The sequence below is a fragment of the Rhinopithecus bieti genome, unplaced genomic scaffold (genome assembly GCF_001698545.2).
Source record: "Rhinopithecus bieti isolate Rb0 unplaced genomic scaffold, ASM169854v2 scaffold_20310, whole genome shotgun sequence".
In the NCBI taxonomy this organism is placed as follows: Eukaryota; Metazoa; Chordata; class Mammalia; order Primates; family Cercopithecidae; genus Rhinopithecus; species Rhinopithecus bieti.
This window is the reverse complement of record NW_016810331.1, coordinates 1,247,535-1,267,992: the sequence shown is the minus strand read 5'-3', so window position 1 is coordinate 1,267,992 and position 20,458 is coordinate 1,247,535. Positions and strand designations below refer to the sequence as shown.

General features: G+C 54.0%; 2 protein-coding genes across 5 annotated transcripts in view; one reads left to right on the top strand and one right to left on the bottom strand.

The window, feature by feature from the left end:
- Positions 1 to 20,458, bottom strand: part of RASSF4 (Ras association domain family member 4) — a 35,375-nt gene that overhangs the window by 11,246 nt on the left and 3,671 nt on the right. For 2 of the 4 annotated variants that reach the window (XM_017891720.1, XM_017891721.1), the window contains exons 2-4: positions 13,284 to 13,379; positions 11,700 to 11,775; positions 819 to 961 (exon numbers count right to left, since the gene is read on the bottom strand). In XM_017891720.1, coding sequence (XP_017747209.1) covers positions 819 to 961; positions 11,700 to 11,775; positions 13,284 to 13,345 — 281 coding nt within the window. In that variant the 5' untranslated portion in view covers positions 13,346 to 13,379. The remainder of the gene's footprint in view (positions 1 to 818; positions 962 to 11,699; positions 11,776 to 13,283; positions 13,380 to 20,458) is intronic. The other 2 variants (XM_017891722.1, XM_017891723.1) reach the window with 1 other exon arrangement.
- On the top strand, positions 4,500 to 6,039 carry DEPP1 (DEPP autophagy regulator 1). Its single transcript, XM_017891724.1, has 2 exons — positions 4,500 to 4,788; positions 5,345 to 6,039. The coding sequence occupies exon 2, from the start codon at positions 5,370 to 5,372 to the stop codon at positions 6,006 to 6,008; it is 639 nt and encodes a 212-aa protein (XP_017747213.1). The 5' UTR covers positions 4,500 to 4,788; positions 5,345 to 5,369; the 3' UTR covers positions 6,009 to 6,039.

Below are 20,458 nucleotides of genomic sequence, written 5' to 3'. Positions count from 1 at the left end.
AGCCACGACTGCTGTCTGTGACTTCTTGTACCTCAAGGAGGGGCACATGTGAGTCACACTTGCAGCCTTCCTAAGGAGTCTGACTTTGTGATCTAATTCTGTGTGGCTCAGAATTCGCTGAGTGACGGGACACCTAGGGATGTGCCAGGGCTGTCAGGGTGGTGAGTGCTGTCACAGCATGGGTTTTATGTGAAATCTGAAGGGGGCAAAGCTCTGAATGTGTGCCCTCTACAGGAGTTATTACTGGAGAAGCAGGCAAGGCCCAGCTACTAACTGCGTCTTTTGGGAGTGGGCTGAGGAGGACATAAATGTGCATTAAACAGTAAGACAGGCAGGAGACCATTTCCTCCTGACGGAAACATTTTTCTGATATTAAACAAATCTAATGTGAAATTCTGATAAATTTATTTTAAAATTTTGACATTAAAATGAAAACAGAGTAGTAAGAGGCTAAATTTGTGTGCATTTTTAAGATAGAACAAGAGATGGCAAGACATGTTCAGCTTACACAGGTGCTGGGAGCCCTGCTGGCTGTAGTCGTCCCTTCTTGCCAGCAAGGTGGCTTGGAGGAAGTTTGAGAAATAGAAATGGAGGTCATGAGGGCCTGGAACATTCTCCAGGAGGGAGGGAGAGCCACTCTAGGTGAGGCTGTGGACTGAGGCAGTCACGGGGCATGGGGATGAGGCTGGGTCATCCTCCCGTGCCAGTGTCCCATAAGGGAACAGGGCTCCCACCCTGAGGCTCAGGATATCCCCAACCCACACCCCATACAGGGAGCTCGAGCTGAGCAGCTGTCACAGAAGCCACCGGGTACTCACGGAGGGCAGTTGGGCCGTCCAGGCATCCATGAGGTGGAGGGGAGGTGCACCTGCTCCCGGTCATCCTGCATCTGCAGCCGGATGGGCCGCCTCAGCCCCCAGGCAATGTTGAGGAGCCCCTCGATGATCAGAGTCCCTTCTTCCTGTGGGGGTCCACACATCAGCCCTTCCCCAAAGTAGCTGCCCACCTTCCCTGTGCCCCCTAGGGATGGGATGCTCTGGACAGTTAGGCCTTGCACATCCCTCCTCCTGAGTGGCCCCATCCCCTCGGGAAAGACTATCAGCCACTACGTGTCCTGAGGCGTGTGACCAGGCCCTGTGGGAGGAAGCCTGAGATGTGCTCAGCTCATGCCTGGCCAGGGACACAGCCCGGAACACAGTGGGCTGAGTCAGGTGTCCCACAGGAACCCAGCTGCTGGCCGGCAGACACGTCCACACTGCAGTGAGGAACTAGTTCCAGGAACGCACAGCCTGTCTGCTCGTGCCAAGCAGGGGACCTCTCTGCCCACAGTGCACCTGGGAGGGGGGTCCTGTGCCACCAGTTCCTGTGCCAGCAGGCCCTGCAGGGTCCCACGCCCACCAAAGCAGAAGTGGGCTCTCTGTCCTAGCTGTGCTCAGCCTCACTCCTTCCCTGGTGCCTCCCGACAGCACAGCTCGACTTGCCAGGCTGCAGGGTCTTGCTTTCTCACCTGGCTTAGACATCACTGAAGCTTATATCCATGCCAGATTTCTACACAGCCTTCATCATGTCCGCAAGCCCTGCCTCATTCCCTAGGTCTGCCAGGTGACCTGGCTCCTCTCCTGCTGCCAATCTGGGGCCCTAATCAACAGAGTCCTCTGCAGGCACCTTGTTGGTGCTGGTTGGCACCCCTTGGGCCCTTGATTCAGTGCCTCTGACCTATTCCAGGCCTCTGTCTCTGCGAGACCACGCCAGGCCTCTGTGCCAATCCCAATCACTCTGTGCGTAAGCCTGGCCAAGCTGAGTCATTTGCCAGAATACTTGCCAGCAACCTCAGCTGCCCGCTACCCAGAGCCGCGGTCTTGAAGCTACATACTCCTAATGTGCTCTGACACTAGTCTTTTCACAATTAACGTGGAATATCGTTCTCCCATTGCCATCTCAATTAACATTTCATTTTCTTATTTATTTATGTTTTATTGTGGTAAGGACATATAACATAAGAACTACCCTCTAAACAAACTGTTAAGTGCGCAACACTGTATTGTTCACTGTAGGCACAATGTTGCCCAGCCCATGTCCAGGACTTACTCATCTTGCATAGCTGAAACGTTATATCAGCTGCACAGCAACTCCCCACTTCCTCCTCCCCTGCCCCAGTCCCTGCAACCACCATTTTTACTCTCTGCCTCTATGAGCCTATTTTAGATTCCTTATATAAAGGAATCATGCAGTATTTCTGACCCATATTTTAGATTCACAAATCCCATTTCTCTCTCCTCGTTGGCACTAAAAGCCCCGTGAGAAAAGGGATGCCATGGAAACTTCTTCGTATCCCTGGCGGTACTCAGGAAGACCCTGCACAATGTGGATTTCATGGTAAGTTAGCAATGGGGTTTCTGGGTTCAAACATCCTGCCATCCACAGAGAAAACAGTGTATCCAAAGGTTATCAAAAATACACACGGCTTCCAGATATGACCTTGCATTATCCGCTAACAAGGAAAACAAGCAGAAACCAGAGCTGTTTTTGATACTCGCTGGTGCTCTACAAGCACAGATGTGTCAGTGAGCTCCCTATGAAGGAGAGGCCAGCATGGATCTATGGAGTTCAAAGGTCTATGGCAGGTTCTGTTCTTGCCTCTTGGTCTCGGGTGCCTCTCAGTGGAGACAGCTTGTGGGGATGGCTCACTCATGGAGACCCACTGCCCTCCAGCCCCACCCTGGACCCCAGGCAGAGGGAAATGGAGGAGACACAGCCCCGGCCATGAGGGGCTCAGGACGCAGAAGGAGATGCAATGGAGCTTCCTGGAGAGGGTGCTTGTGCACTGCACTCTGGAAGATCAGTGAGGGAGGACAGGGAGGAAAGCTGAGCAGGACCTGCCTGGACAAGGTCGGGGGCTTGGTTGTACTGGGGACAAGCTGGCTAGCCATGACTCAGGCCAGCCACCCCTGCACAGGTGACGTGTGTGCCCCCAGCATTGCCGCCCACCACCATTCACCCTCCCCCAGCTTGGCCGCATCTGAATGGAGGGAAAGTCCTATCAGCCAGCAGCAAATTCTCCGTCTCCCTCCTTTTAGTCTCTTGACTAATCTGCTCATTGCCAATAAATTCAAAGAAGAGCCAGAGAACTAGACAAAGGGTCTACAAAAGACGTAAGAGTTTGGGCAAGGTGAGAAGTGCCATGTGCCACAAATCCTGTTCACTGTCTCAGGCACTCCCTGCCCCGATGCCTTTGTGCACATGGAGTTCCCACCTAGAATTCAAGAACTTGGGACTGCCAGTTCCTCTTGCTTGCCTAGGGGGTCTGGGGTCTGCCCAGTACTCAGAGCTCAGGCTTGGGTTACCTCTGGAGGACTTCTCTTTCTCCCCAACCTGTAGCACAGGCAGGCGTGTTCCAGGTGGGACTGTGGCTGGGGCAGAGGACCTGTGGCCTGTCGGGGAAGTGCAGGAGCTTCCCAGGGACTGCCTCCCTCATCCTCGGCAGCCTCCTTTGCTGGCATGGTCACTCCTGGACAGAGGCGGTGGCTTTCTAATGCTGCCCAGGTGCTCCTTGGCAGCCCTCCAGCCCCAGCCCAGGCCCAGCAACTGGAGCGATCCTCTGAAGCAGAAGCCAGACTGCAGTGCCCTTGTTCAAACCCTGCAGTGTCCTTCCCTCCCTCTTGGAGGAAAACACAGCATCCACGCCAAGGTTCACTGACCCCCTCCTACATGGGCCAGTCTGCAGGCCCCTTACTGTGCCCTGAGCATGTCCGTCTGGCGCACCCTCACCACAGGGACTTTGCACGTGCTGCCCCCGCCACCTGGAATGTGCATTTTCCCATTTTTTTCAAGTTTCTGCTCCAGTATCTGCTCTGAGGGAAGACACCCCTGACCACTGTTCCTGTGGGACCTACCACAGCATCCCACTGTGCTGCTGTGCTTTTCCTTCAGGCAGCTCTTGCTGTTGCCTGAATCACAGCACCCATTCATCTCTGGCTTGATCTCCTCCATTACTAGAATATGAGCTCCAGGGGGCCACACCTTTGTGTGCAGTCACAGCACACACATCTGGTGAACAAGTAAACAAACAAATCCTCAGAAAGCACCCCATCTGGAGTGTAAGAAGACCAAGGTCAGACCCCGCAGACTGCCCTTGGTCCCTTGGGAGCAGGGTGTGTCTCTCCTAAGAGCAGGCCTAGGGACCTAGCCTCAGCTGCCTCCAGGCTGGGGTCCTGTGCTGCTGATTTTTCATCGAAGTTGCCGAGGACCTGGCCCAACTTCACAGGAGTCATGATGGGCTGGTGTAATACAGAGTGGGAAACAAGCTTTGGGGCAGGGGTGGCCCTGGGGCTACCTGTGAGGGCCCAGTGGAACCCCTCCCTCTCCCAGTGCCCCTAGGTGACCAGCAGTGCACCCACCCCTTTCCTGCCCTGCAGTGTAAACATTCCCCAGCCTCCTACTGGCAGAAAAACACCTCCAAGCGGGCAGCTGGGCCAGGCCCCGCCCACCAAGCTGTTTTCCTAAGAGAGCCTTCCTGAGCAGGCTATTTTTGGTCCTCGTGACAGTGATTGATAGCTGGTGGGAAGGTATAAAAGCAGCTGCCTGCCGAAGATCTTCAGACAGCTCAGGGAAGAGTCTGGAACGGTTTACTGTGAGAGTCAGTGCACCGTCCTCCTCCCCGCGACCCCACCCTGGACCCCCTGCTGGACCCTCCACCCTTTGGCCTCCAAGCTTCCCAGGGGCTTCCTTTGGACTGGACTGTCCCTGCTCATCCATTCTGCTGCCACCCCCAGACCTTCTCAGCTCCAGGTAAGAGGGAGCAGCTGCCCTTGGGTTTGAGACAAAACACAAGGGCTTTGTTTATGTTTGAGGGCAATTCCCAGCCTGAACTTGCACAGCCTCCCTATGGGTTAGAGACGAGGGCTGTCTGTAGAGGGCTTTGCATTTACAAAGGGATTCAGGGGTTATTTCATGTGTTTCCTACAACATCCCTGCCAGGGATATTTATAACCCTGTTTTATGGATGGGTAAGTGGAGGCCTGGAGAGGTGGCCTTGCCAAAGGTCCCAAGGTATGTGGCCGATCCTGGTTTTAAACCCAGCTTTCCTCTGACCAGTGTTTGTTAGATTGGTTTCTCTTATCTGTGTACATTCTGAAACAATAAGGATAAAATCTTAAGCCTTTGGGTTTTAAACTTAAACAGGAAGAAAGAGCCCAGGAGTCTGAGCTCTGGTCTGGGCTCTGTAGACTTCGAACTGCTCTCAGGGCACCAGATTACTACAGGCAGCCCCAGAGGAGTGTGGGGACACTGAGGGGCGGTGGGACGCATGGCAGGCCCTTACCACCTGGCCTCTGTTTCCCCACAGGTTGCCACCTCCTCTCGCCAGAGTGATGAGGTCCCGGCTTCTGCTCTCCGTGGCCCATCTGCCCACAATTCGGGAGACCACGGAGGAGATGCTGCTTGGGGGTCCTGGGCAGGAGCCCCCGCCCTCTCCTAGCCTGGATGACTACGTGAGATCCATATCTCGACTGGCACAGCCCACTTCTGTGCTGAACAAGGCCACGGCCCAGGGCCAACCCAGGCCACCCCACAGGCCAGTCCAGGCCTGCCGGAAGGGCCGCCCTGCTGTGTCCCTGCGGGACATTACCGCACGTTTCAGTGGCCAGCAGCCCACACTGCCCATGGCTGATGCTGTGGACCCCCTGGACCGGCTTTTTGGGGAGTCCCAGGAAAAGCAGCCAAGCCGGAGGGACCTGCCGAGGAGGACTGGCCCCTCTGCTGGCCTCTGGGGTCCGCACAGACAGATGGACAGCAGCAAGGCCAGGGGGGCTCCCAGAGGGAGGCTCTGTGAAGCCAGGATGCCTGGGCACTCCCTAGCAAGACCATCTCGGGATGGGCAGCAGAGCTCTGACCTAAGAAGCTGGACTTTTGGGCAGCCTGCCCAAGCCATGGCCTCCCCCGGCAGCCCCCGCCCCAGCAGTGTCCTCAGAACTCTCTATTCGCACCTCCCGGTGATCCATGAACTCTGACCCCTGCCCAATAAAGGCTTCTGTAAAGAGCTCGGTGGGTCTACATCTCCCGTCTTCCCCCATGGTGGTCACTGTCCCTGACAGGTCTCTGGAAGGGAAATGCTTTTCTGCAGAGGCCCCTGCTGGGGCAGTTCACAGTGAGACCGACCCCCTCTGAAGATGATAACAGCCTGTCTCACATGAGGAGATGTTACTGATCCCATTTGCTCTGATCCTTGCTGACTGATCACCTTGAGCAAGTTACGTTACTTCTGTGTTCTCAGTTTCTCGTGGGTAATAGGGGACTAATTACTGGCACCTGCCTCCCAGGCCATTCTGACGCGTAAAGGCATGTAGGAGCCCATTCCCTGAGTAGCTATCGTCATCGCTGGTGGGGAAACTGGTGGTAAGGGTATGAGGGTAGTGGGGTGTCAGCCCCCCAGGTGTTTCAGAACAAGGCCTCAGGCACTCCCAAGTCCGCCTCTTGGCCTCCACTCTCAAAGTCCATGTTGTGTGAGGTCCAAGGGAACACATGGAGTCTTAGCAAATGCACTGATGTATTCCAGGGGGACTGTCACCTGGCACCACTGGGGCACTCTGCTGGCTACAACTCATACATCCTTTCATGGCACTGGAAGAGTTCCCCCATGACGAGGGCCAAGACAGAATCTGCACCACTCAGTCCTACCATCCCCACCCCCACATCACCTCCACCCAGGGTCCTCATGGCATGGTCAGGGTCCCAGCTGTGGGTGAGAAGCAGGGCACTGTCCAGCTGTCCTTCGCCGGGGAAGTCAGATGTTCTAAGGCCCAGGCCAGGGCATCTGGAGTCTGAAGGACCCCAATTCCTACAGGCATCTGGCAGCAAGAAGGTGAGGCATCAGGGAATGGGAATCGGGCTGCCTCTGGTCAGTGGCAAAGGGACAGAGAGAGGAGAGGAGGAAGATTGAGCTGGGGGCGACAGCCAAGCTCGCCTGGGCGGGTCTCTGCCACCTCCTTGCTCTGCGAGTTGGCAACCTAGGTCATTCTCTTTTTTTGTGGCTATTTTTAATTGCTTTGGATTTGTTGAATGTTTGCCTTCTGTTACGTTCAGACAAGCAATTACCCAGTTTCCTTATCTATAAAATGGGGACATCAACGGTGTCCTTCACACCCTGCAAGGGCTGGGAACCTGCTCATATGAACTTGGAGCTGCAATTATGAGCACTGTAGACAAATGTTTGTATCTGTCACAGCCCACTGTGTCTCTGTGGTGGTCTCAAACCTGCAGGTTCCCGACTTTGGGCAAACGTGTGGGGCAGCTTTTAGCCAGGGCAGCCTTTAGCCAACCATCACCCTCAGGAGAGATCCGGAGGGCCCCCGACCAAAGCAGAGGGGCCGAGGTCCAGGCTTGCTGGGTCCAGCCTCACTACAGCCCCTTCTGCAAAGCATCATGAAATTGGGTCAGAGGGGAGAGTCCAGCAACTAGGATGAGGTCAGTAGACTCCTCCATGCTCAGAAGCTGCCTCGCTGTATCTGGGGAGGTCAGGCAGTTTGAGGAGACCCACCATCCCGTGCTTCCCCACTAATACCCAGCTTTGTGAAAGAGGTCAATGGCACCTTTGAAAGGCGCTCCCTCCCAGTCGAATACAGGTTTGTGGTGGGGGCTTCTAGCAGTGTCCCGAGCTCCTGCAGAGAGCCCCAGGGGAATTCCTTTCCCTTCAAGCTAAGCCTCCTGGTGGGCCCTTGTAGAGCAGTTGCGTTCTCCTTCCTACTTGCCACTGGAGTGGGGGTGGGGAGAGTGGAAAGGGGAGTAGAGAGGGGAGTGGAGGTGGGGTGGGTGGACGAGGGAGGTGGGCTGGGGTTTTGTGGAGGAGGGAATGGAGAGGAAGTGGGGGCAGGGGTGGGAAGGTGGGCGGATTGGGGGTGGGATGTGCGAGAGCGGAAGTTGGGGGCTGGGGGTGGAGTGGGAATGGAAGAGGGAAGTTTGGGGCCAGGGGTGGGGGGGAGAAAGGAGTGAGAGGAAGGTGGGGGTGGGGGTGGGAGTGGAGAGGGGAGTGGCTGTTGGACGGAGATGGAAATGGAGAGTGGCCGCCCGGGAAGTGGGGTGGGGGGTGGGAGGTGGGGAGGGGGGTGGGTTGGGGGTGGGTGGGTGGCCAGGTGTTTGGCTGGCGGAGGCTGGAAGAAGGGAAGGGGGATTGCGGACACAAGGACAAGGACCTGCCCAGAGCGGGCAGGCTGGGAAGCGCTTTGCGGCTCCCAGAAAACAGATGTTCTTGGAGCTTGTCAGTCACTCCGGGGGCCAGTGGTCTGCCAGGTCTTCGGAGAGGGGACGGGGCAACTCTCTCAAGGCGGGATGTTGGTTTTCCGCACCCCTGGGAGAGAGAGAGCCCCCGGACCAGGGGAAGCCCCTTCCGTTTCTCGCATTGCTGAGGGGGTCCCAGGGCCGAGGAGCGGGACTGGGTGTGGAGCGCGTCCGCGGGCACCAGGGGGCGCCCCCGAGCCTCTGCACTGCGCCCCAGGCGGGCGGGGCCGGCACGCAGTCCTCGGAGAGGGTTCCGCCGCCTGGGGCTCACTTGCTTGCCGAGAGCCGAGAGCGGTGGGTTTACACAAGGACATTTCGCGGCAGTCCCTTTTTCTTTTGAGATACCAGCCAGCCTGGTTAAAGCCCTTTGCCATGTTCAAAAGGCACAGGCTGTTCCCCGTTGTTCAGGCTTTTTGTTGTAATACAAGCAAAATTATCCCAAAGGCGAGGTTCATGATAGAGGAAGTCGGCGCCTCAGCCTCCAGACAAGGCGTCCCTCCTCTGGCCCCTCGGAAGCGGGGAGAAAGCTCACAAGGAGACGCTGGCCCCAGGGCGTGGCCCTGCCCACCTTCGGAGAAGTGGGATGAGACAGTAGAGGAGAAGGCACCCCAAACCGTACTGCTCAGGCTGCTGGTGCTGCAGCGGGGAGGGGCAGTGAGAACACGGGGGTCTCTTTCAGTCGGCTCTGGGAGCGCACCCCGGGTGGTGAGACCCTCGCCAGCCTGAGAGCCCCTTGGCTTGGGGCTCAAGGGCAACAAACAGCTCCCTGTGTCCCTGAGACCTGTTCACTGATACTGGGTGGAGACCTCCAAAGCCTAATGCTGGAAATGGTATTGCCGTTTTGTGAGTGGCTGTGATCTTGGGGCCATGGCCAGCACCTTTCATTTACTGCAATGTGACCTTGTCTAGAGACTTAAACTGTGGGAGCCTCGATCTCTTTGCCTGGCAAATAATCATTCCTATATCACCTTATACTAAATAAAGGAGAGGCAAAGTGCCTGGTGCATTGGAGGTTCCCCGGGGAAGTGTCCGTTCCTCTTGTCTGCCCAGCCCTTGGGGCCTGTGGTGCCTGAGGAGAGACTGGCCTGGGATGGCCCTGCCCCTGTAGCAAGTGCCCAGAGGTCCAGGAGGTCGTGGTGCCGGGTGCATCACAGGGCCGCAGTGAGATCTGGAGGGGCTTGGTGCCCCAAGGACCAGTTGTGCCTATCAGCGTCACAGCCTGAAGCCTCGTCTTATGTGGTGATTGTGACTCAGCAAAAATGCACACTTCTTCAGGCCGGTACCCCCTGGGCTGTTAAGGCTACAGAAGTTTCCAGAAAGGTACTTTCTGGCTCCATGGAGACCAGGTCAAACCTCACACTTTCTTCAGAGTTAGGGACAGGAAAATCCCCTTGGTGGGTTGACTTTCTATCCTTAAGGGCTGTCAAGAACACCTCTTCCCAGCCTTAGAGTCCCCTACTTCTCTATGTGGGCTGTCCCGCAGCATACACAAACCACAAACGCAGGGTGGAGGCTCTTGGGGCTTCCTGCCCCACCGCTCCTGCCCCCGACAACCATTCCTACAGAGGGGATTATCCTGGGGAATCCCGAGTGCCAAAACTAAGCTCTTACTAGTGGTTTTCAAACTTGACCTTCCACCAGAATGCCCTGGAGGGCTCCTTAAAACATGGACAGGAGGACTAAGTGTTTTTGGTTCAGCAGGCCGGGGGAGGGGCATGGTAGGAATTTGCATATCTCGCCAGTTCAACAGCAGCGACCACACCCCAGGCCTCCAACAGGAGATATGAAGTGGCGTGTGTTAACAGCACAGGTGGAAATCCCTGTGGCCCCATCACCCTCTCCCCAGTGCCTCCCTCTGCCCAGCACACTGGAGCTCAGGACTGAGAACTCACCCCAGCTCTCTCCAGGCCTACACCTGCTGTTTAAGTCACCCACCAACTCTACACAGGGACCCACAGGGTGTCTGGCCTGGGGAGGGCAGGATGGTGGCAGGCAGGGTGAGACAGGTGTCACAGAAGCAAGCGTGAGGAGGTGAGATGGCAGGAGAGGGAGGGGAGCAAGCTCTCGGGCCCTGTGGCCTGGGCAGGTCAAGGAGGTGGAGTGTGAGATTTGTACCATGCTTGGTGGTCACAGGTAGCCCAGCAGAGCCTGGACCAGGAGCCAGAAGCTCCCGAAGCGGGACACCTCAGGGGCTGGCTGAGGCTGTCTGGCAGCAGATTCTGGCCGGCCCTCTGACCTGCCACTGACTGGCAACCCCCGGCTGCCCAGAGCTGCCTGGATGCCTGGGCTAGCTCTGGCCTGGGAGCTGTAGAAGGGTGTCTAAATTACTGAAGAGGGAGGACTAGGATTAGTGAGCCAGGACTAGTGAGGAGGTCTTGGGTTTCCTGGGGCTGCCCTGCCCATTCCTGTGTTCAACAACAGAGGGGCACTTGGAATCCGTCGGCCCTGGTCAGATGCTGATGGATCGGGGAAAGTCCAGGAGCCAACCCAATCTCAACTGCAGAACCTCCCCCCCACCAAAAAACAGCCTTACCACAATAAGACTTGCCACCAGGCAGTACACATATGTTCAATTAGACCAAGATAGGGCCACAAAGCCCAACCAAGATTCCCGCGTGAAACATCGAAGGATGTGAATGACCACAAGACTAGGGCTCCACTTGCCCTGCCCAGTGGGTGGTCCCCCAAGCCTAGGCCCTGCAGAGTCCAGCCAGTGCCTGAGGGCTGTGTTTGGCATCAGACATGTATTTAGCCCACAAGATGTTTCAAGATTTGGGAAATTCCTCATGAAATTCCAGATAATCTATCCTCTTTTGAAAAATCAGAAACAGTCTGGCTGCACTAGGCCTACGGTCCTGCACAGCAGGGATGGTTTGATCTGATGGGTGGCTGACTCCTTGAGTGGGGACCCACTCCGCACACCTGCGCTGCCTGCTGTGAGCCCCTGAGCCTGTAAGCCCCTGTGTAGCCCCACACCCCACTTTACAAATGAAAGTACTGGGGACCAGGGGCCACAGGTGAGACCATGCAGATACGTGGCAGGGCCGGCAGGGAACAGAGAGGGACCAACTCCTCTCGTCCGCTGAGTGGTGTGATGGGCGGAGGAAGGACCTGCTCTCAGCAGCAGTTCACCTGGACAAAGGTCTCAGGGGAATGGGGAAGGGGGAAGACCCCCAAGGTGATTTCTGCCACTAGGAACTCTGGAAGGGATGTGCTCCTCTGCAAGGAGATGACCTGGCTGCTGATAACCTGATCCCTGGCTTAGGGTCAGAGGTGAGTGATGAGAGTGACCATATAATTTATTGTCCAAACTGGGTCACTGCTGAGCGTGAAGGGAACGGTCTTCATCATTACCCTGAAACAACACGTGTCAGGCAGGGCCTCCCAGGGTACATGGTGACCTCTATGAACAAGAGCAACAGGCTCACCTCGCGGTGTCTCAGCTGGAAGCTCTTGCCCTCATGGTAGCAGTTGTAGGTTTTCAGCAGGCCTAAGAGCTCCGACCTAGAAAGGGAAAGACATACATGTACTTCGGGGTGTGGCAGGGCCTCAGCTTCTGGTCTTTGGCTTCCCTGGCCTCTTTTTCCTCATTTGTAACAGGAGTGTGACAGCACCCTTCTCACAGGCCAGGCATAACCAGAGGAGACCAGACTGTGCCATCGCAATGCACCCGGATGGTTTTGCACTTGGCCCTGGTGGGAGGCATGGGGGCGGGGCTGAGGAGGAGGTGAGACTCACAGGACAGGCCTGCATCTGGTCCAGGATGTCCTGGGTGCCAACATTTTCACTATCACAGGTAAGGCCCTGGCAGCCTCCCTGTCCTCCACCTGCGTCACTTCCTCACAGTAAATGCCCTGGACTTGCTTGTGGCATTGTACAGCCTATTGCTTTCCCCATATCACTTCCTACAAGGCCTGCTGTTGCTGCTGTGGGCCACCCTGAGGGGTGCCTACCTCTTCCCCACCCTGACTTTCTGAAGGCGCAGCAGAAGGTGATGGTCCTTTGAGTAAGGCCCTGAAGTCTGCAGTAAGTCACTTTCCCTCAATGCTGTCTCCCTTCCTGATGGGAAAGCCACAGCCCTGGCTAATGTTAGAGGGAGGGGAGGCCTGGACAGCTGCCTGAACCCAAGCTGGGCTCTGTGGGGCAGTGGGGCCAACAGACGTGGGATGTGAGCCACACTGGTAATTTCAATCTTCTAGTACATGTTAGGAGGTGATATGGTTTGGATCTGTATCCCCACCCAAATCTCATGTGGAACTGTAATTCCCAGGGTTGGAGGCGGGGCCAGGTGGGAGGTGTTTGGATCATGGGAGCAGATCCCTTATGAGTGGCTTGGGCCATCCCTGTGATGATGAGTGAGCTCTCGCTCTGAGTTCACACGAGATCTGGTCATTTAAAAGTGTGTGGCACCACCCTCCATTCCCTCTCTCTTGCTCCTGCTTTCGCCATGTGAAGTGCCTGCTCCCCATTCGCCTTCCACCATGGCTGGAGGCTCCCTGAGGCCTCCCTGGAAGCCGAGCAAATGCCAGCACCACACTTCCTGTAAAGCCTCCAGAACCGTGAGCCAACTAAACCTCTTTTCTTTATAAATTACCCAGCTTCAGGTATTTCTTTATAGCAACAGAAGAATGGCCTAATACAGAAGGGAAAATGAAACAGGTGAAATTAGCATTAATAACACATTTTATTGAACTCAATATATCTAAATTACTATTTGTCAACATGTAATCAATGTAAAAGTTATGATGAGGCCTCATACACACTTATTTAGTATAAAGTGCCTGCCATCTGGAGCCTCTTTTCTATTGCCCATGCCTCCCAGCCATGGACATGTGTGGCTTGGGGATCCCCTATTGGACAGGCTCAAAAAGAAGCACCCCATCACTGTCTCCCAGGGCACCCCATCAGATATCTGAACAAGTGCTCAGAACCCCTCCACCTAAAGGCTGCCCAGGATGAGGGGAATGGCAAATGTGAAGACTCCCCCACCCAGCCTGCACATCAAGGCTTACTTCTGAATGGACTTGCTGTCGCTGATGGGCACGTGAGAACTCAGCAGACAGTCTTCCTTCATCTTCTCTTCCTCTTGTCTGCAGACCTAGAAGTTACTTGTTGGGAAGACAAGGACGAACAGGTGAGCCAGAGGAGTGCTGGCCAGTGCAGCACCCAACACCTGCAGCCCTGGCACAGACACCATCGGCCTTGGCATCACACTGCCTGGGCACAAGGTGGCTGCAGCTGAAAGGGTCTGGCCCAGAACCACATGGCCACATGTCAGCCAAGCTGCCCTTGGTTGGGCAAGGTCATGCTGAGCCAGTGACACTGGTCCTTTCAGCCGCCCACCTCGGAAGACTCTCCATAATCCCCAGGAATCCAGATCCGTCTCCTAAGCATTTTAGACCACATGCTCCCTTCCCTTGGCTGGGACAGCCTGACTGATGGATTCTGCCTTGGTTGCTCCTGCAATCCTCCAGAGCTACCCTGGGCCTCTCTCCTGCCTTCCCACTGAGCCAGGCAGTGGCCCATCACTGGCTCTCCTGGCAGTGGGTTAGTCGGCCTGTGTTCCCTATGTGCTGTAGATGGTTGGCATCTTCTCTGAGTTATCTCATCCAGTCCCTACAACAATACTGTGAGGTGAGTATCACCATATTCCCATTTTACAGATGAGAAGACAGGGACAGGAGTTTAAGCACTTTGCCTAAGATTACCAGCAAGTAAGCAGCAAAGCCACTGTTCCAGCATTCAGACCCCTGATTCTGGTCTCTTAGCACCTTCTCTATATTGATCACGGGCAGTGATTTAAACCCCTAAACCTTCCTTTCCTCATCTGTGCAACAAGGTAATTTCAAGCCCACAGGATCACTAGTGGATCCACACACACACTGTTCACACACACTGTTCCACACACATACTGTTCCCTCTTTCCACACACAGCCTTGACTGGTTTGAGGAGCCGCTCCTGCCCTCCCCAGGTTTCTTTCACGGGCGGTAAATCCACCAGAGCTTTCTCGATCCTGTTGGCATCTGCACAGCTTCCTGTTCCTCTCACTCCCCCATGTCAGTGTGGCCAAGGACTCTTATCAAGGCCTCCTACATGCTGAGCAGGGAGGTAAAGCTTCACACACACACACACACACACACACACACACACACTCTCTCTCTCTCTCTCAGACATACACTCATACACACACATACACAAAAATGCACACACGTACACAATCACATGCACACACACTCACACACGTGCACACAAAAACACACACATACACTCAACACATACACGCTCACACACACAAACACACCACACACACATACACGCAAACACACACAATCTCATCCACACACACACTCACACACACACACACACACTGCAGTGCTGACCTTGCCTCCACCTTCCATCTCCCAAGTTGCAGCACAGGGCTGGGGGTGTTAGGACACATTGGGAGGGGGCACAGCCTGGGGCCACACCACATCCTTCCCACAGCAGAGCTCCACTAATTCACAACTCCCCCACATCTGTTCACACAAACCCATCATGTCTTCCCGACCTGAGTGTGTTCTAATGCCACGGGGAGCGGGGAGCTCAAGCTCAGTTCCACCTGCTGTCGTATTTATTAATGTCCTCAGAGCCCGTCCCTGCAGAATGCCCATCCCCTCGGGCACTCATTCGGACAGGTCCAATTTGCTCTCTCCCTCCTTGCTTGACACCCACAAATGTGATGAGACTGCCCTCTGTGCTAGCATCAGCCCTGCATGAGCCTGTGATGCCAGAGGCAGGGAAATACAGTTGACCTGGAGAAGGGGAAGGATTTGAGGGAGTGGGCTTCCTGATCACCTCAGGATCATCCTATCCATACCTCCTCCCCTCTGCCTTGCTCCAGAGTGAGGCACCTCAGGGCCTGGAAGGATGTCAGGCCCCCAGCAGCAAGGCCTGGAGCCGGGACTTCTTGCTGCATTTTTCTTGGCCAGGCAACAGGGATTTCAAAATAAAGTTTCAGTTCCTCAGCACCTCCGCTTGCCTGTGGAAAAAGTGATCTGCCCCCTTCTCTGGGTAGTTCCTCATATATTTGCAAGGCAGAAGCCTAGTGCAGCCCAGGGTGAGCCATGGGACTGGGTTTCTCAGCCCACACTGCTTCTGTGGGTCTTCAGCATAACGAAATCTTGCTTTCAGCAAACTCATTACAGGAAGGGCTGGATTTACCCCCACATAACAGGTGGTGTTTTTTTCTCTTGCTTTCCTCTGTATCCAGCTTCCACCCCAACTACCTGCTCTAAGCCCTGGGCTCACTGAATAGTTCACGGCTCCCATAAGGGGCTCTATGCTTTTTCTTCCCTTGGGGCTTTTATAGTGCTGTTCTCTGTTCAGAATCCAGAACTACTCCTTCTTCTGATGTTAGCTCCTCCTGGAAACCCTTGCCAGAAAAGCCCCAGTCCATGTCGGGGCAGCCCATCTCTGCCACATCACCTCTTCCCATTTCCCCACTGGGCCCTGCAGAACCCAGCTCTTGTTTAGACTTCCCTCCCAAGAGAACAGGAGCACGGGGGCGGGGTGCTTTACCACTAGTTTCCAGCCCCAAGTATAAGCCTGGCACATCGCAGGAAGTCCATACATGGTTGTTAAATTGCTGAATAAATACAAGAAGCTTCTAGACTCCCTCCAAGTCTACTCTTCCAGAGCTGTGCACATACAGCAGGAATAAATAATATAAAAGTCTCCAATGGCCACGGAGGTGACTCTGCTGAGGGACACTCGTCACGGGGTCCATGGGGAATGGGGGGCACATTCCTTTTGCGACGTGGCAACTCTTTTGGCGTTTCATAAGAAGCCAGGAATCTGGATTTGTTCGGGCTATATTTCACTACTGAAAGGTGGATGGCTGGCAGAGGCATGCATTGTCCCTGGAATGCCCATGTGGTCGCTCACCACCCTGGCCCTCTGCAGCTGGCTGGGGCCATGGGCCTCATTCTGACCACTGAGCTGCGAACAATGTGTGGGTCCCTTCCAGGCCAGCAGCTTTATGCCAGTGCACAACCCTGCAGTTCTCCTGTCTCCGCCATGATGGCCCAGAAAGTCACATGTTTCAACTGTGCAGCTACTCAATGGTCAGCCTGGGTCCCTGAGTAACTGTGGACCAGAACCATCTGCCAACCCACACTGGATATAGACTGAGAAAGAGAAATAAACCTCTGCCATGACAAGCCACTGGTGTATCAGGGATTTGTTACTGCAGCATAACCCAGACCAAGTCTCATGAAATACATAATCCAATTAAAACAACATATATTTAATGTAATATTTTATATTTAAATATATTTATAAATAAACCAAACACCTTTGTAAGACAGATACACCTAGTGGTGATACAGGAATAATACAGATGGTTGCAGGAGAATAGAAAATTCCAGGCAGCCGTTTCACATGACCATCAAAAGGAAACTGTTTAAATAGGAGTTATAAGAGGCTAGGGGTCATAAGACTCTAAAAAATCAGAGCGTGGCCAAACTGGCTAAGACCAACTGAACCCAACATAGTGCTGGATTCGACCTAGGTTTCTCCACACTATACACTCATTAACCAGGCAACTCTCTGGTATGCTAAGTCACACACCCACGGCACCATGACAGTTCCAGAACACCAATATGTGACGTAAAAGGGTGGCACCACAGTTTCAAGAAAGTTCCACATTTTTCCAGGAATCTTCTTGGATATTCCACCCCTTGGTTAAAGAAACCCATCAAGGCAGCAGCTCCCAACTCCCTTGCACACTCTCCCTTCTTGAGTGTGTACTTTCACTATTTTCTGACTCGTATGAGAAGGAATTCAAGGAGTCAAGAGCCTGGACATCAGCTGGGGTCAAAGTCCCACCAGTGTTTGGGGACCCCTCCTAGTCCACTAGACAGTGAGGCTCCAGTTTGTGACTTCTGATTCATGACACGGCATGATTTACATTTACTTCTAGTCTCCTATAGCATGTGGGGAAGAAGTTCATTTTGCCATACGTAGTAGGAATACTTAGAAGTGTAATTTCCCGTAAGTCAGGCAGTGGTTACTTATTCATAGAAGATGCTTCCTAAAGAGCTCTGGGGTGCTTAGTTGCATGCCTTCTCCTCTCTGGGCCTTAATTTTCCCATCTGTATAACAAGAATATTGACCTCCAATGGGTTGGAAATTTTCTTAACTGTGGAACTCTTTGCTCAAATAGAAAATGTACGCAAAACAGATTAAAGGGGATTGCTGTGGTTAACAGTGAGATGGTGGCAGAGAGCCTCATCTCCTAGGACTCTGGGTAATACTACTTGAAAAGCATGGTTCTCCCTCACTGGCCTTCATGAGTGCTTTTCCCCTGCATGCCTACTTATTTATAGGACACAACCATGGTTGAGTGTCTCCAGCCATGATTGAATAGCATCAGCTGGGGGCGGCTGCTCAGAGGAGACAAACCAGGAGGAAAGTAAAGAAGAGTCCTAGACTGCAGATGGCAAAGTGAAGGGGTAAAGGGGAAGATGGGCTTGTAGGGTGAACAGCTGGGGCAGAGAATGGGGCATGGCATCCCAGAGGAGGGCAGGGGGGTCAGCAAACAAGGCTGAGGGAGGTGGCTCAGGGCCCACTGCAGCAAAGGGAGGCTCTTCCAGCTTGCTGGGCTGGGTGCTGAACCTTACAGGGTAGGAACCTCGGCTCCACACAAAGACAGTCTCTCCTTTGAGAGAGGCACACATTTCTGTGTCCTCCAGCACTCATTAGCTTCATGGCCCTAAGCAAGGGAAGGAGATGAAAATATTTTATCCCCAACATACATTTCTTTGACATATTCTTAAACGGCTGCCACTTGCCCATCCTGAAAAAAGTGGCTGGCAGAGTGTCTTCAGTGGGAAAATTTGCATCTGCAGGGAATCTCCATTAATGTAACCAGGCCCCCTCCCCTTTCCAGGTCTTTCCCCACATCCAGGAGAGATTGAGAATCCACACTTTTAAAAGTTTCTCTGAGGGAGGCTTTATCTACATAACAAAGTCACTTTCACTAGCCAAGCCTCTCCTCCTCCCATAGCCTGTTTCACCAGAATCTAAGCCCCTATTCTTCCTGTAACCTCAAAATGGTATATAAGTCTCTGTAACTCACTGGGAAACTGGACCATCATTCTGAAGGCTCCCATGCATGCACCTTAAGTAAATGTGTATGCCTTTTCTCCTATTAATCAATTCACCTCATGTCTGATTTTTAGTGAAACTTTCAGGGGCCAAGAGCCTATGGCTCCCACAAAAGTCACTTGGTCTCTCTGGTTCTCACACCCAACACCGCAAGAAGACCTGTTTTCCTTGAGCTCCAGTATCACTCACAGAATCCCACTGCAGAACTCAACACTGAGCTTGCGCCCTATCCCCTTAACCAGACTTTCATTCATTTTGATGAATTTCATTCGTTTTGACATCACTGGGCGAGTCCTACAGGAAGCTGCATGAGTACATAAGGGATGTCCAAAAGACAGCTGTGGCAGGAGCGAGCTACAAGGGGAACACACACACATACACAAAACAGGAGAGGAAAGGGAGCCATGTCTCTATTTGGAACATTTTCCTGGAACAGCCTTTTGCATTGAATCTCCAAGTGCACTAGGTGGGGCCTTTGAGAATCTCTGCCAGCGTATTTTCCAGTCTTATAAACAGCACAACCTTATCTTGAAACTAGATCCTAGGTAGAAGCCTAATACACAAATGGATTAAAGCGAGGTTGCATGCAGCAGGAGTCAGGAGAGGATGGGCTGGGGCTGGCCTGCCACCCAGGCTCAGGCTCAAAACCACAGAGTGACAGATGCAGTTGGACAGGCCAAGTCGGCCAGCGGGCCCTCCCCTCCCCCCAGCCGTGCCATTCTGCTGGGAAAGTTCAGCGTTCTTTGTCTGGGCCTGCTCCCCTTCCCCAGGTCCCAGGACACAGCTCAGGCCTCCACGCCTGTTTCCCAGGCTGGAGGACACTCTGTCCCCAATCAGAGTGATCAACTGCAGCCAGGGCTCTCTGTAAACCAGAGGAGGCCCCCTGGGCGGCATGCCAGCCATGGCTACCTGTCCCAGTGAACAAGCAGTGAGTTGTTCTTCCTTTCCACTTCAGCAGCTGTTCTGCCAGCCGTGCAGACAGACAGCCTGCTGTCACTACTGAGGGACAAAGGCCGCCGAGGACTTTACAGCTGCTAGGCATGGGCCGTCTTTCCTTTTTTGTGTTTGTGGGGACAGTTATTACAGAAGAAGATGACTGTGATTCTTCCAGTCACTCCCGGGGCCCAATTCCTACAGGCCAGTGGCAAAAGGAACAGAAGATGCCGAGTGAAGTGAGGCTTTCGTGACACGAAATTGAGTCCACTTGAAAGCCTTTTATTTTAAGACTGTGCTGCCTGCTTTTCCGTCTGACAATGACCCTTCTTACATAAAACATGGCCAACACAGATGTGGTGTCCTTGCTTGGCAAAAGGGAAAATATACGGGCATCCAAATTAAAATGTTCTAAGCATGTCTGTGAAGGCTGAGAGCTTGGTTACCTCTGTTTTAACATTTCCTGAAATTGTGATTTTTATTTGCTTATTTCAGCATGATTTAAATTAAATAGGTTATATAGAAAGTGACTCGGAAAGCAAAAGAAAGGAGGACAAGGGTGTGGGGCACAGCTGGGGGCCTGAGCTGCTCCTGCTGGAGGAGGACAGCAAGTGCAGGCCACAGAGCAGGTGCAGGCCATGCTGCCGGCATTCCGGGGGGACTAAGTTCCTGGCTGCAGTCCATGGCTACCACATTCAAATGCCAGCCACAATGGCAACAGGGCACAGAGGACAATGAACCTTTAAAAGGCCCCTCCCAGCACCTGTTAGCCAGCAAATGACAAGAGCCTGGCCGGGGAAGAAGTTGCAGTGTCTGCCAGCACCAGGTGCCTCTGAGGGGGTGCCCTCAGCCAAGCATTTTTGTGGCAAGAGCCGGCTGTCTGGTTGTAGATGGCAGGCAGTGCCTCAGCAGCTGCCGCTCCCACCTCCTTCCACACTGCTATCCCCTCCTGCTGCCTAGTTCCAATTACCAGACCCCTCCTCTCCACTCCCACCACCATCCCTCTGACTCAATTCACTCCTCCCTGCCCCGGAAGATTCTGCACTGTCCGGGTAGAGACGGTGGAGACCAGGGGAGTCCAGAAGAGGCGGGCACAGAGCTCCCCTC